General features: G+C 44.0%; 1 protein-coding gene across 1 annotated transcript in view; it reads left to right on the top strand.

Annotated features, from left to right (window-relative positions):
* Positions 1-591: 591 nt before the first annotated feature.
* sgcd (sarcoglycan, delta (dystrophin-associated glycoprotein)) overlaps positions 592-15436 on the top strand; it is a gene marked incomplete at its 5' end in the record, with an annotated part of 136635 nt that continues 121790 nt past the window's right edge. The window contains one exon of the mRNA XM_084320501.1: positions 592-777. Within this exon, the coding sequence (XP_084176627.1) occupies positions 592-777 (186 nt within the window). The remainder of the gene's footprint in view (positions 778-15436) is intronic.

Here is a 15436-nt window from a genome sequence, read left to right as displayed (position 1 = left end):
TATCTTCTTCTCTCGTATTTTCTCTCTTTTCCTCTCTTCTCCTCTCTTTTCATCCCCTCTCCTCTTCTCTCTTCTCTTCTCCTCTCTTATCATTGTTTCTCCTCTCCTATTCCCTTATATTATCTTATCTCCTATTCGCTTCTCTTATCTTCTCTCTTTTCTCCTCTTCTCTATTCTTGTCTCTCTTATTTTATATTCTCTTCTCCCCTCTCCTCTTATCTTCTCTATTTTCCCCTCTCCTCTCCTCTCCTCTTCTCTTCTCTTCTCTTCTCTTCTCTTCTCTTCTCTTCTCGTCTCGTCTCGTCTCGTCTCGTCTCGTCTCGTCTCTTCTCTTCTCTTCTCTTCTCTTCTCTTCTCTTCTCTTCTCTTCTCTTCTCTTCTCTTCTCTTCTCTTCTCTTCTCTTCTCTTCTCTTCTCTTCTCTTCCCTTCTCTTCTCTTCTCTTCTCTTCTTCTCCTCTCTGCTGTTCTGTAACTTTGACACCTCAGCATCAGCTTCTCTGGTTGAAAGTCATGGCTAACAACTTACTGTACAGTAATCACACCAGTCATGAACCATAACAAACTCTCTCCCCCTCTCTCTGTCATTGCAGATGACCCAAGAACAGTGCACTCATAGGAACAATGTCCAGAGTTCAGAGAAGCCACAAGTGTATAAAGTGGGAATATATGGATGGAGGAAACGTTGCCTTTACTTCTTCGTCCTGCTGCTGATGATACTGATCCTGGTCAACCTAGCGCTGACCATCTGGATCCTGAAGGTCATGAACTTCACCATAGTAAGTGACCCACTTTCCGGTATATAATCGTATTCTAATGATGATGTCACAATGGCCATTGAAAGCTATACGGTTCTAGAATTCCAACTCGGGAGGTCATGAATTTCACTATAATAAGTGACTGACTCAATAGAGGCCTTTCACAGAATGTTTAGAATGCCCATTTTGTCCACCATGTTGGAAGAAATTACAGTTGCTATGTGCAAATCACTGGTTGCTATATGTTTCAGAGAGGTTCTAGTGACGTATGTCTCTTTTGTTTCTCTATTGTTCTAGAGGTGTTCTAGAGGAGCTAGTCCGGTGCTTTCAGAGAGGTTCTAGTCAGAGAGGTTCTAGTCAGAGAGGTTCTGCTGAGGTGTGGACTCGCGTCACAGGACTTGGACTCAAGTCTGATGACTTCAGAGTCAACTCTACAAAATCACAAAATACTTGTAACTCAACTTTGCCTTTAACGCCAATGACTCGTGACTTCACTTGGACTTGGGCCTCATGGCTCGACATGATACTCTCCCGGTGCCCGAAATTATGCTATAAAAAGTGTAAAGCGAATAAATACATGTCCTTGATTACAGTTCCATCAGCCGTCAATGAAGCAATGAAGAAGAAGTGTTGTGTTTCAGTGCAGAATCCTCTAAATGTAATATTACTACTCTGCTGGCTTTAACATTGTTTAAATGGAATTACATTTGTAAAGAAATAATTGGGACTTGTCCCATTGACCCGAGTTTGCTCTGTTCAAGAGTCAAGAGTCACTTATTATAAAGTATGTCACTTTGTTATTTAAATTGACTCAAAGTACTTAGAAGTCTGTACCACCTCCATGTCCGCCGGTCGAGATGGTTGGTGGTTTCTTGTCCTACTGAATGACCACGGCACCATCTCTTTTGTCTCACTGATGTTGAGCTGCAGGTGGTTCTCCTCGCACCAGGAGACACACATTGGTTGATTTGTTACGTCTAACAAGATTCAAAGAAACTCACACCTGTGTTGATGAAGTGCAAAACAAACAATGCGAGTAGCCGCACATTCATAGCCAGGGGTGTAGCTCCAGATTCTGGGCCCCATGAAAGAATGTATTTGTAGGCCCCCAGTGAATGCGAGCGCGCGTAAGCGCGCGAGCGGAATATTTTTTGGCAATTTTTTTATTGATGAAAACGCATAATATGGTTTTTACCTATACATTCGGATCAGCAGTTAAGCACCTGCACTGTTGGTGGGTGAGCCTAGTAAAGGATGTCGCATTGCGTTCATCTTCAATGAACGGACCAATGCAATAGTCTACCAAAGCCCCCCCTCTCTCTCTATATATCTCACACACACACACACACACACACACACACACACACACACACACACACACACACACACACACACACACACACACACACACACACACACACACACACACACACACACACACACACTTCAGAAACAAACATAGTATCAATGAGAGCATCAATAATACACCTGAGTGATGTCTAGAAAAAAAGAAAAAAAAAAATGTGCCCCCCCCCCCAGTGCTGGGCCCTTGGAATCATCCTAAGCTACCCCCCCCCCCCCCCCCAGCTACGCCCCTGTTCGTAGCTACCAACGCACACATTTATTAGGACATTAGAGTAACCACTGTGTTCGACAGCAATGCTGCCTTCGTCACGGTTCATCTGACGCGTGTAATAAGTTTGCCATGCATGTGCTGGTTGTGACTGAAGCCCTTTAAAAATAGTGTGTGATGTCACGCAGCATCGGCTGAGAGGACGAGAACTCCAAATATAATGAATGCAAGCCTGCAGTTGTTTACACCAGTGGCTCTCAAAGTGGGGTCCTTGAGGGGGTTCCAGGGTCCCCCAAAAGTTTAATTTCACTAAAATGTGATTTACTAGAAGTAAGCCCAATGACAGAATGTATGACCATTCTGATCATAGGTTAACTTTCCTGCAAAGTGCCAATCTGCTCATCGGGAGCAGTTAGGGGTTAAATGTCTTGCTCAAGGTCAGGAGGAGCCGGAATAGAACCGGGAACCTTCTCATTACCAGACGACCGCTCTCCCTCCTGAGCCAGTGCCGGCCCATTACGTGTCGACCCATTACGGGTCCATTAACTGACCATGTGGGACCTAAAAATAACTTAAAGTAATCAAGGGCTGCCCCCTGATGTCTCACTATTGTGCTGGAGGTCTTTCATCCGTGCTCTGTGCACAAATTATTATTTTCAGTTGCTTTCAAGTGTGCTGGAATAATAGGGATTTTCTCAGCATGGAATAACAAATTTGTAAACTGCCACAGTTGAGGCCAGTGCCTTTGATTTCCCTCTCACAGCGCTGTCAATCATGCTCTAAGGCTGCATCAACTTAAGATCCAACAATGCTGCACCCCGCCACAGGGTGGTGTGTTTGTGAGGGTGTGTCACTACATGCGCCATTTGTGTGACATCACGCTGTGAGTTTTATCCCCCCCCCCCCCCCCCCCCCCCCCAATCCATTGTATTCTGCTCTGATCTGCACTTTATATAATTGGCCGTGAAACGTTCTCGCCTCACGGTACCAGCTCTGACTCTGATTCACCTTTAACTAACTCAAAACAGCTCTAACTGTATTTCACCTATAGCTAACTCAATCCAGCTATAACTCTAATTCACCTATAGCTAACTCAATCCAGCTCTAATTCACATAGCTACCTCAACCAGCTCTAACTCTCATTCACCTAGCTAACTAACTCCAGCTCAAGTTTCAACTTGTGTTATATTTGTCACATATAAGGTATGAATGAATGAATGAATGAAAACTTTATTTAACAGATTGCAGAATGGGTACCATACAGTACGGCTCAATACATACAATTGTTAAGGGGATGCAGACCTGAGAAAGACGTTTGTCCATCAGGGTCCCCCATTTTCAATTCATATAGACATTTATGACATACACAACATACATGACATTTATGGCATAGGGACATATAGGTATTTAGTACTGATACATTTGTGACATAAACGGTATTCAAATATACAGTACTGTTACCCCTAGATCCTGACAGAGTATATACATATGATGGGGAGGGGACTGTACATTAGGAGGGGGTGGGTGGGTGGGAGGGAAATATACATACGGCGGGGAGGGAATATATACATGCAGTGGGGAGGAGACTGTCTATTAGGAGGTGGTGGGGGTTTTGGGCATTTACGGTGGCCAGTTTCGAATTGCAGCCTCCCGTAGGTGCTCTTTAAGAGCGGTTTTGAATGTGGGTAGTGATTCACATTCCTTTACAGATTTGGGTAGGGCGTTCCACATTGTTGTGGCATAATTGCGAAACGTGTTTAGTCCCTTGTTTGAGCCGAATCTGGGTTTTACATGATTTGTTGAGCTTCCTCTGGTGTAGTGGTTGTGGTATTCACTGACCTTTGGGAAGTATTTTGACATGTACATGGGTACATGTATATTACAGTGAAATGCTTGGTTCTGTATGAGCCCCCTGAGATTTAGCTTCATACAGTAAAAAGGTAAAAAGAGTAAAGGCCAAACACTATACAAAATATACAATATAGTATACAAACTCAAGTACAACCTAAAGTACAAATGAAGAACAAATGCAAACAATGAAGTACAAAATGCAAACCTTTTGAAATGCAAAAATGCAAAAATGAGGTATCGATGTAGTGAAAATATTGTAGTAATAAATAGATACAAATATGGTGTAGTTTTAAAAAGTGTTTAAAGCCCAACTTGCAGGTTAAATCCTACTGATCAATTATGGGTAGTTTACATCATTGGTATATAATTTCATTATTTATTTTTTTCCATTTGACGCCGGAAATGCCACGCAGAAATGGTTAAAAAGGTCCACGCACGAATAACATGCACGAGCAAATTAAAAAGCTTATCAGAGCTATCAGGGTCATGACGTCACGTCTGGTATCATTCCCCTACTTTTGATCCACTACAAGGAGTTTTGACGAGTGCAGAAAGCTATTTCCTTGATCCAATTCGACGCCTTACAAGACGTAAATGGGTTTAATCATCAGAGACTTTGATGGACCAGCTACAACTGGTTGAAACAAGGTAGTTATAATGTTTTTAATGTCGTAAAAAAAGAACTACATTTACCACTAGGCAGCCTGTTGTTCAGTACAGCAGCGCTACTGGTCTGTGGGCTGTCGCCTTATCCCCGGGTCATAGTACCAAGCTGGCTATATAGCTCTGGATAACGTTACCCCGCTAACGTTAGCATTATGGCTACTGTCGTGCATGTAAAAGAGTTTTGGGAACGAGTAAAATGTGTAGGTCCTGTGGGGCAAAGCACTGCACACACGGGTGATGGTAGGAGTTTCGAGAATGCTGGCTAGCAAGCTATGCGCCCCGGCATGTTGATACGATAGTAGCCCCACTCTGTGCATCAGTGACGATAGCTATGAGCTAACTAACACTACAAGCTCAAACACCTTATAACTACTACTATTGTCATGTCCATAAGTTCCCTGGCATAATACTTGTGATGACAAAGGTATACAAAGAGGATAGAACCATTTAAAATCGGGTGATGTTAGGAGTTTCGAGAATTCTGGCTGCTGCTAAGCTATGTTAGCTAACTTAGCTAGCTTCTAACGGTGTATACACTATGTACAACGACACAATGATTTTCATTATTACAAATATGGTAACGTGGTTGTGGCTTTTACAAATAGTGGTTAGCTTTAGAGATAGATGGCTATGATCACGGAGCAATAGTGTTGTTAGGTGACCGTGAAACAGATACATTTTCATTCATTACTCCTCGGCTAGTAGCAAGGCTCTCTGCCTGCCACTAGCTGTGTGTGACTCCCCTCGCTGCCCTGCACCTGACGTGACGTCAGCATTTCGATTACATGCGCACGTTATGAACCATTGATTAAAATATCCACTTGCGTGGTGATTGTGTTGGGCAAGACAAAATGTTTGATAAAAATGCTAAAACTGGGTTAATTTCAATAATTTTTTTTTCCTTCTTCATGAAAGTCACCGTTGGCCTAGTCCACATTGTTTATTGAACAAAAATACAACCTGCAAGTTGGCCTTTAAAGTGTCTAAAGTGAATGTTAAAGATGAGTGTTTAAAGTGAGTGTGTGCATGTGGATGTGTGTGCAATGAATTTACATGGATGGGTTAGTGTTGCATAGAGTCGTTGAGCATCCTGATGGTGGGATAGAAGCTCCTTTTGAGTCTCTCAGTACTGGCCATGAGACTCCGATAGCGCTTGCCTGACCGCAGCAGTGCAAAGAGACAGTTGTTTTGGTGGCTAGGGTATTTGACTCTCTTAGCCCTGGCCCTGCAATGCCTGGTGTAAATGTCCTGGAGAGTTGAATTTGATGCAAATTTGCAATGCATGAGGGTCATCCTTTTGTGTTAAATGGCTGCATAAAGCAAGCATTTGTTGACTCTCATGTTGATAAGAGTATTAAAACTTGAAAAATATCTGTTTAAGGTATATTTAGAACAGATACAACAAATGCGATTCATTTGTGATTAATTGCGAGTTAACTATGGACAATCATGCGATTAATCAGATTAAATATTTTAATCGATTGACAGCCTTAGTTAGAATATGTCAGCAACATCCATGTGTAGATAATTATGGACAATATATTTGATGTTACTTCAACTCCCTGTTGTGTGTGTGTATCACAGTATTTAGATAATGTTACCTACAGTACTTTTCAACACACGTCCTTGGAGGAGGTTGGCCCTGTCCCATTTTGACCCCTAAAACTTAATTTTGAGTGACACTCAATTAGACGGGTTGTTGACATATCAGAAAGGGAGAGTCAGGTTGTTTTGGTACTGCAATGACTGCTGACACAGCAAAGCATGAACCTTCCCTTTTAAACCAGCACAATTTTGAGGGAGCATTGGTGGGCTGAACAGCCCCTCCCCCTTGATGGCTGCCACTCACATGCTATTGGGACACGCTCAAACAAGATGGTGGCTTGCGCAAACGTGCACAAAAAGTGCCTGTGAGAATGTCAAACTTTAAGTGCCCTTGCTCAGGGGCATTTTAGCTGTGTCTGGCACTGTCAGTATCGGGAATCGAACCAGCAACCCGGCAATTACTAGGTGGCCTCCCTAATCAATCTGCTCACCTGAAATAATTGCAATTATTGACCAGAAATGATTTCACACACGTATTTACAGCAGCGTGCAAAATGCAAGGAAGTATTGTACTGCAGGCTATAATCACAGTGTCTGTCTGCCTGTCTGCCTGTCTGCATGTCTGCCTGTCTGCCTGTCTCCTGTGTAATTCACGCATTTCCTATGTGATTCTGCTGACATTTTTATCAAAGGACTTGCGACGGGCTACCACAAGATAGACCTGGACGACACACTATTATAATTACCCTCCTCCTCCTCCATCCACTCTGTATTCTCCTAAACATTCATGAGTGGAGGTGCAAGTGTAGCATCTCTTTGAGTGACATTCTAATAACAATACAGTAATTACAGTCTAGTGCTCGAAGTGTGCGTCTCTCCTGATGATCACTGCTGGCGCCAGGCTCCTCTGTGTCCCCTCCCTCCTCGACACGGTGCCTTTCTGCTGCTCAGCCAGACACAGTGTTTGATATTCATTCACAGTGTTTGTCCCCAAGTCTGGAGTCAACTCCCCACCTACAGTAAGATCATACCTCTTTGAAAGGCTCTTTCCTTCTTTTTTTCTTCCTTTCTTTCTCTCACTCTCTCTCTCATCTATCTCTCATGCTCCCTCTCCAACTCATTGGCCCTCTCTCTATCTCTCGCCTTCACACTCTCCTACCTCTCTTTCTCTCTCTCTCTTACTTACTTTCTTTCTCTCTTTCATCTCTCTCTCTCTCTCTCTCTCTCTCTCTCTCTCTCTCTCTCTCTCTCTCTCTCTCTCTCTCTCTCTCTCTCTCTCTCTCTCTCTCTCTCTCTCTCTCTCTCTCTATCTCTCTCTCTCTCATCTCACATGCTCCCTCTCCAGCTCATTGGCTCTCTCTCTCTCCTCCCTCTCTTTCTCTTCCTTCCTTACTTACTACTGTCTTTCTCTCTCACTCACTCACTCTCGCACCTCATCCGGCTCTCTATTACCCGCCTTGCTTTCTCTCTCTCGCTCTCTTTCTCTCTCTCTCTCTCTCTCTCTTTGTCTCTCTCTCTCCTTTTGCTCAGTAATCCGCAGCACCTGTGACAAGTGAGATGCAGATAGCGACGGAGCATGACGAACACGCACACACTGATACATGCACACACACACACACACACACACACACACTACTAATACACATAACCACATGCACGCCCCCCTTCTGTGAATAAAACATGAGAGGCCTGCTTCAGAGAGGAGTTTTAATATGAGAAACACATAAATCACAGAGCAGTTTATTCACAAGTTGCACTCGGAGGTCTGACGGGGTGCTGTGTACACTAAGCCCTGTCTGATGTTCTGCGGCACGCCGACTTGTATTTGCTCCCGCAAGATGATTGATTGCTCCAATCCTAAGGGTCGTTGCATGTATTTCTCTCACGCATGCTGTGATGAGCTGACTCGGGTCGTGCATAAACAGGGTGGCATGTCGACGTGGGCAAAGATACAAAGCAATGACTAGATCCCATCCCCTGCAAGGGCATTATAATGTGTACCTTTACTCCAATATCATATACTTATACTATAATTTTGAATGGAAGACTTTCACTTTTACCAGAGTAGCTACTATTGTATCTGGGTATTTTTTACTTTTACTTAAATTAACTGTGTACCTCCTCCACCACTGTATAATTTAAATGCATAAGGTCACTGTGATACATTCTACTCCATATGCGATCTAAATTGAATAACACATCCCATTCACTCAATCTAGTTGTCCTTGTGTGAACTATATGTGTTTGCAACATGAACATGCTTCAAGCTAATTTACTGTAGAGCGATGACACTATCTAAAAGAAAAATATGTATGTTACTCACCCTCATCATCCACATCATGCAGTCTGTCTTGAAGTTCAGACATGGTGCACCTCAAATCAGAAACAGACTCCTCAATCATCAATAGGCCTGCTCTATTTGCACAGCAAACACATGCAACTGTTTTGACTTCTTCTGTGAATAATACAGCTTACTTAATTTATCTCTATTGATCAAGTTATTCAGTATTGTTCAGTATTTGCTGTAGTCATTATCTCCAATCATGTTTCTTCAAATTGTTACCAACGTTTTGTTTCTCGTGATTCCCATGGCCATCAGCCAGTTGAATGGATTGGCGGTGCACACAGCATTGAAATAGTTATATTGTTAGGCTATGGTATGCATGATTGCACACGTTGTAGACACTTTGTATATGTATATATATATAAACAGGAATATATGCAGGAATATAAACAGAATATGCAGATATAGATACAGTACATACTATATACATGGCTATCATACAGTGTTATTATACATGGCTATCATACAGTATTATATGGACAACTATAGGTTGAGGGAGGTAGTTATGATTACAGTGTAAAGCAGTCGTAGGCAGTGAAGGCAGAAGAAAGGTATAAACTGAGTATAGGCAAGAGTCCAGAGTTCGTACAGTATGGGCAACAGAGCCTAGAGTATAGACCATTACACTGTGAACCTCTTAACACATTCCCTGCCACGCCTCTATCCATCAATGTAGGCTCACTGCCACCAGTCTAAGCCTATGGAGATGTTCACCTTATTTGCAGGGCTATAACTTTTTAAATTGTATTGCTAAATTGACATTACTATGGCCCATTCAACATCGATTATCTATCGTTCAGGATACGTTATACTTTTTCATTCATAGATTCTTCCAAAAATACCTTCTAGAATATAAGTATGTTTTTATTGTTTTCTGCAGTAATTCATAGAACGTGAGTTATAGGCATAAACGCATATAGATGATCAACTGCCGTTTATTGCAGATACACGCTATATTAAAAAATTCAACTGTACATGATCATATACGTTATGATTCATCATGCGCGGATTAAGGGGGGGGGGGTCGTTTATAATTCCGTGATCATCAGTAAATGCTTTATGTAGTATGGGTGATATATTGATCTGATCGGTTTGCAGTGAAAAGAATAAACAATCAAGCTGAAAGTAACGTTACTGTCCTCTTACCGTTCGCAGATTAGACTGGAGGAAAAATATCCCACTTATTTGACGTCGATCTACTAGATCCATTTCCGGTTTATATGGCGCAATAAACGCCCAAATCATATCGATTATTGAGTTATGGCAGCGATACATATGCACGCCAGTGTTTGTCTGTAGTCCCGCAACGCCATATTTAATCAATCACTGGCGGAGTCAGTGGTCCCTGCCTGCTTCAAGATGTCTACCATCATCCCTGTACCGAAGAAACCCTCCCCAACATGTCCAAATGACTACAGACCGGTGGCACTCACCTCTGTGGTCATGAAATGTTTCGAGAGGCTGGTCAAGGACCACATTTGTGCCTCCCTCCCCAGTGATATGGATCCTATGCAATTTGCATACAGGACAAACAGGTCCACCGACGACGCGGTCTCCCAGGTACTGCACAGCACCCTCTCGCACCTTGACCGTCAGAAGGGGGGCTATGTGAGACTGTTGTTCATTGACTACAGCTCAGCGTTCAACACCATAGTCCCCACCAGACTGGTGGACAAGCTGATCGAGCTAGGTCTGAGCTCCGCCCTGAGCGCCTGGGTACTGGACTTTCTGAGCGAAAGACCCCAGGCGGTCAGGGTGGGGGGTCAGACCTCCAACACCATCACCCTGAGCATCGGGTCCCCCCAGGGCTGTGTTCTGAGCCCCCTGCTGTACTCACTCTACACACACTGTGTGGCCAAGTTCAGCTCCAACTCCATAGTGAAGTTCGCAGACGACACAGTGGTGGTGGGGCTGATCTCGGACAACGACGAGAAGGCCTACCGGGAGGAGGTTGAGGTACTGGAACGCTGGTGCCAGGACAACAGCCTGCTCCTGAACATTGGTAAAACCAAGGAGCTGATCGTGGATTATAGGAGAGGACAGCAGGAGACGCACACACCACTGATGATTAACGGGGCTACCGTGGACAGGGTGAGCAGCTTTAAGTACCTGGGGGTCCACATCTCAGAGGACCTGACATGGTCAACACACATAGACACAGTAGTAAAGAAGGCGAAACAGCGCCTCTACCACCTGAGACAGTTAAGGAAGTTCAGAGTATCGGGAAAGATACTCCAGTCCTTCTACTCAGGAGCTGTAGAGAGCATCCTGACCGGAAACATCACTGCCTGGTATGGAAACAGCACGGCACAGGACAAGAAGGCCCTACAGAGAGTGGTGCGCTCAGCCGAGCGTACCACGGGTATTGCACTACCCCCCCTGCAGGTTCTATACAACAAGAGGTGCAAATCCAGAGCCTGCAGGATAATGAAAGACCCTCACCACCCCAATAACAGCCTGTTTCAGCTGCTGAGGTCAGGCAGACGCCTGCGAACCCCAGCTACTAGGACAGAGCGGCTTAGGCTCAGCTTCTTCCCCCAGGCCATCAGAGCCATGAACAATGAACATTGAGTGCTCAGAACATTGAACTATCCACACACAAGCACACATGAACACACACACGACACGCACACTGTGCACGCTCACACACGAGCAGCCACTTAACACTTTAACATGAGCGGGCACACACTCATGTCGCACACACGCACACTTATGGCCAAAGGAAAGGACACTTTAAATTAGAATAACAGGAACAGTGTATTGCACTACCAAAGCTAACTAGCATGTCCCATATGCTCTGTAAATAACTATGTACAGATACCGAGATGTCACTCCATGTTACCTGTTACCTGTTTACTGCACAATGTTGTTTTCTTCTTTTGATTCTATTATATGTACCACTGTATTGCACATCGTTGCGGGCAAGACCACCCGCATTTCATTGTATGCCGTGACAATTAAAACTCTTGACTTGACTTGACTTGACTTGATATGTGACTGCCGGACGGATTTCCCAGATGCCCGATGGCCACTTCCGGTTGTAACTCGCCCGATCATCCACCAGGCGGCAGTATTGAGGCGTTGCACTATTGTGCAGGGTCTCACTGTATCACTTTAATCACAAATTAAATATGATCTCAATATCGCTGTACAGCGTGGTTTGGCAGAATTCGCATGGCCGGCAAACACGCTGTACAACGGGATTGGCGGTGGATGTGTTAAGGATCGGGCAAAAATGGGGCTATTTTAATTTTATTTTTGGCGATTGCATACCCAAAGTAATTTGTGATTTGTGAGTCTGGTCTCTTTTGAAAGGTAAATTCAGTTTCTTACACAATAAAGAAAAATCACTTTGAGTGCTAAGGAAATAGAGTAAGAGAGGTTTGAACACACTGAAGTATAGGTTTTGTGTAGTCACATTTATTTGTACTGGTTGCCAGATGCCTGTTTTTAAAGGAAAACTCCAACCTTTTGGGAAATTAGCTTATTTGCCATCTACCCTGGAGTTAGACAAGAAGATGCATACCTTTTTCTTCTCTGTGCATGCAGTAGGAGTAGGAAGACGTTGGGAACTAGGCTAATGGAGGAACCTACTTCCAGTGACTGACGCTAAGCTAGGCTAACGGTGCGCGTCTTCCTACTCCTACTGCATGCACAGAGAAGAAAAAGGGTATGTATCTTCTTGTCTAACTCAAGGGTAGATGCCAAATAAGCTAATTTCCCAAAATGTTGGAGTTTTCCTTTAAGTTCCAGCTGAGAGGTAGGAGCTGGAAAACATAGTGGTTCCATAGCCTGAGGTATTATGTAGTACAGGTCCAAAGTTTATAAAAATCTATGTTTTGCAATGTGTGTACCAGTACAAATTCCAAAATGGCCATCCGCTCCCATTCATTCAGAGGCTCTCGTCAAAACAATGGACTTCTTCATCTTCTTGTGTCACCTTCCCCCACTCTCAGCGCCCATCTGGGATCGCTTTTGGAGCAGACGCTCCTTGGCTACAACGGTGGTCAATCATTTTCACCATCAGCGGTGACTGGTCAGTTCAGTGTATGTTGAAATCTCTGAAAACGCAGATGCTTCTGGGTCACACTAGGAGACTAGTCCTCGACTCCCCGCGAAAGATGATGCGTTGCTCTCAACACTTGCTCTCATTGAACAGTGAAGGGTGAGAGATGCGCAGCCCCTGTTCTGCGCCATTTGAAGCTCATTCAAATCCTTCCTTGTCACAATTGACCGTGCTATGGAACAGTCAAGGTTGAGACAGTGCAGGTATGTCCTTTAATTCAGTTATCTGTCGGTAAGGAAGCACCCCTCATAATAATAGTCCCAGTCCCCCCCCCACCCATCTAAGCAACAACCTTGTCAATATGACAACACCGCAGAGGTTTTCCATCCGAGAGTCACCCCTAAAGAATTACCTTCATACACACCTGCTCCAGAGCCTCCCCAGATAGCAAAGTGATATTGATTCAATGTTGAAATTACATCTGAATCATCATGTGGGTTGAGGTTGAAAGAAAAATGTTGAATTGACATTGAAATAATGTTGACAACTGATGGCCTTTTTTATGTTGGAAAGGCACCACTGAATCCACAATGAATTGAGTCAATGTTGACAATGAATCTTCCACAAAATGTTAACGTTGATTCAATGTTATTTACATTGACGCCTCAACATTGATCCAGCATTGTTACTATGTCCGTTCGCTATCTGGGTTGCTTTTAAATGAGATTCACTCTATTTTTGTATACTGGGGTAAACCCAAGGCAAGCTCTGACACAGGTCTAGGAATTTGGTCGGACGCATGGCGAATTCTTTCCGGCAATTTCATGGCAATTTCATGGCTCGTCCCACCGAGATTGTTGATGTGGCAGAGTTGGGGGTGTGACAACACAGATAACCAGCACAGTACAGTTTTCCTATCCATTTGGCATAAAGTCACGCCCGTGTGTCCGCCTGCTCAGACCATGTCTAAGTGCAGCCGCTGGTGATCTATTTTGGTGACAGTAGTCTAGGTGGGGGCACACAGGAACGTCTGTCCAAATCCAACAAGCCATTATTATTGATGTTAGACTGTGCATTTCATCCCAATTTGAAGTAAATCCGTCAACTGAATGGAACCGTCTAATCAATCACAACACGCTATGTAAGCTTGGGGGTGGACCAGTGACCAGTGGTTTTGGTTTGACCCCCAAATTGACTGTAAGGCGTATTGGGTGGGTGGCTGGTGTTCCTACCTCTAGTCCAGTCATTCCTACCAAGTCCAAAACTGCTCAGAGGGCACTGAACCGTGGATGACCCTGCATTTTGACCTCTGAAATGTGTGTGTGTGTGTGTGTCTGAAAATGTATATGCTGAAAAACGAATTTAGATGGGCAATTATTTTAAACTCTTAACATGCGCCCAGAAAAGTGGCTATTATTTTACTTGAATTTGAGGACTGTATACTTTTTTTGCAAAGCTTATCTTTATACTTTATGCTTATAGCACATGCATAAGCCTGGTCTCCTTTGAAAGATAACATTCGGAAGTTTCTTACACAATAAAGAATAATCACTTTTAGTGCTAATGAAATAGAGTAATAGGCCTATAGGGCTGAACTTGAGTTGAACTTGAACTTGTGTACAACAATTTCTGTAGTGGTTGTGTAACGGATATGTACCGCGATAGTGTGACCAGAGATGTGGCTGGCTCGGTAGCGGTACATGGAAGTAAAACTCACTCCCCAGAGGCATCCAAACTGAGCGCTTAGAGAGGAATTCCTCTCTTGGCGCAGCGGTTTGTGTTGCTTCCCCCCATGCGGACGCCCAGGGTTCGACTCCCACTCAAGGCATGGTTGAAATAGTGGCAGGTTCAGTGTTGGACCGGCTACAGTGGTGCCGTGACCCGGATGCCTTGGGTGGTGTGAGTTTAGGGGGGGTGAGTGTAACGGATATGTACCGCGATAGTGTGACCAGAGATGTGGCTGGCTCGGTAGCGGTACATGGAAGTAAAACTCACTCCCCAGTGGCATCCAAACTGAGCGCTTAGAGAGGAATTTGGGTTTGTGCTGCTTCCCCCCGTGCGGACGCCCGGGGTTCGACTCCCACTCAAGGCATGGTCGAAATAGTGGCAGGTTCAGTGTTGGACCGGCTACAGTTGCAATATTAAAAAAGATATATATAAAAAAATAGGTATAAGCTGTAAAACACAGAATCCATAGCCTAAAGTCTTATGTAGTACAGGTCAAAATTTGATAAAAATCCATTCAGAAATTAACCGTGTGCCAAGAAAAAAGCTCTCCAGTATTCCATTTCCTCATTGACGGCCATGCATTCGGATTCTTTTTCACTTCTGGTTTTCGCTCGTCACCTAACAAAATCCGTTCAGCGGTTCTTGAGTTACATGCCGATATGTGAGGCGTGCACTAAAAGTCTTTACATACTTTTTATTTTTCGAATACCACTCCCGACTCCCGAGGCTCTACCTCCGTCAATCATTTGGCGATCTCGAAGGTTATTGGACAGGGTTGTAACCAATGAGTCTGGCTTTCGAATGATCGGTTGCCTCTCCATGATACTTGATAGGAGCGGTCATTGAGGTAGGATGACAGCCATGCCAGCGTAGAACCTACAACTCCCATTCTTGCAAGGGATGTGAGGAGGATCTGGTGTTTGATTGTGTCGAAAGCCACTGACAAGCCCAGGAGAATCAGGACAGA

This window comes from Notolepis coatsorum (assembly GCF_963971535.1).
Source record: "Notolepis coatsorum genome assembly, chromosome: 8".
Lineage (NCBI taxonomy): Eukaryota > Metazoa > Chordata > Actinopteri > Aulopiformes > Paralepididae > Notolepis > Notolepis coatsorum.
This window is presented reverse-complemented; position numbering and strand designations above follow the sequence as displayed.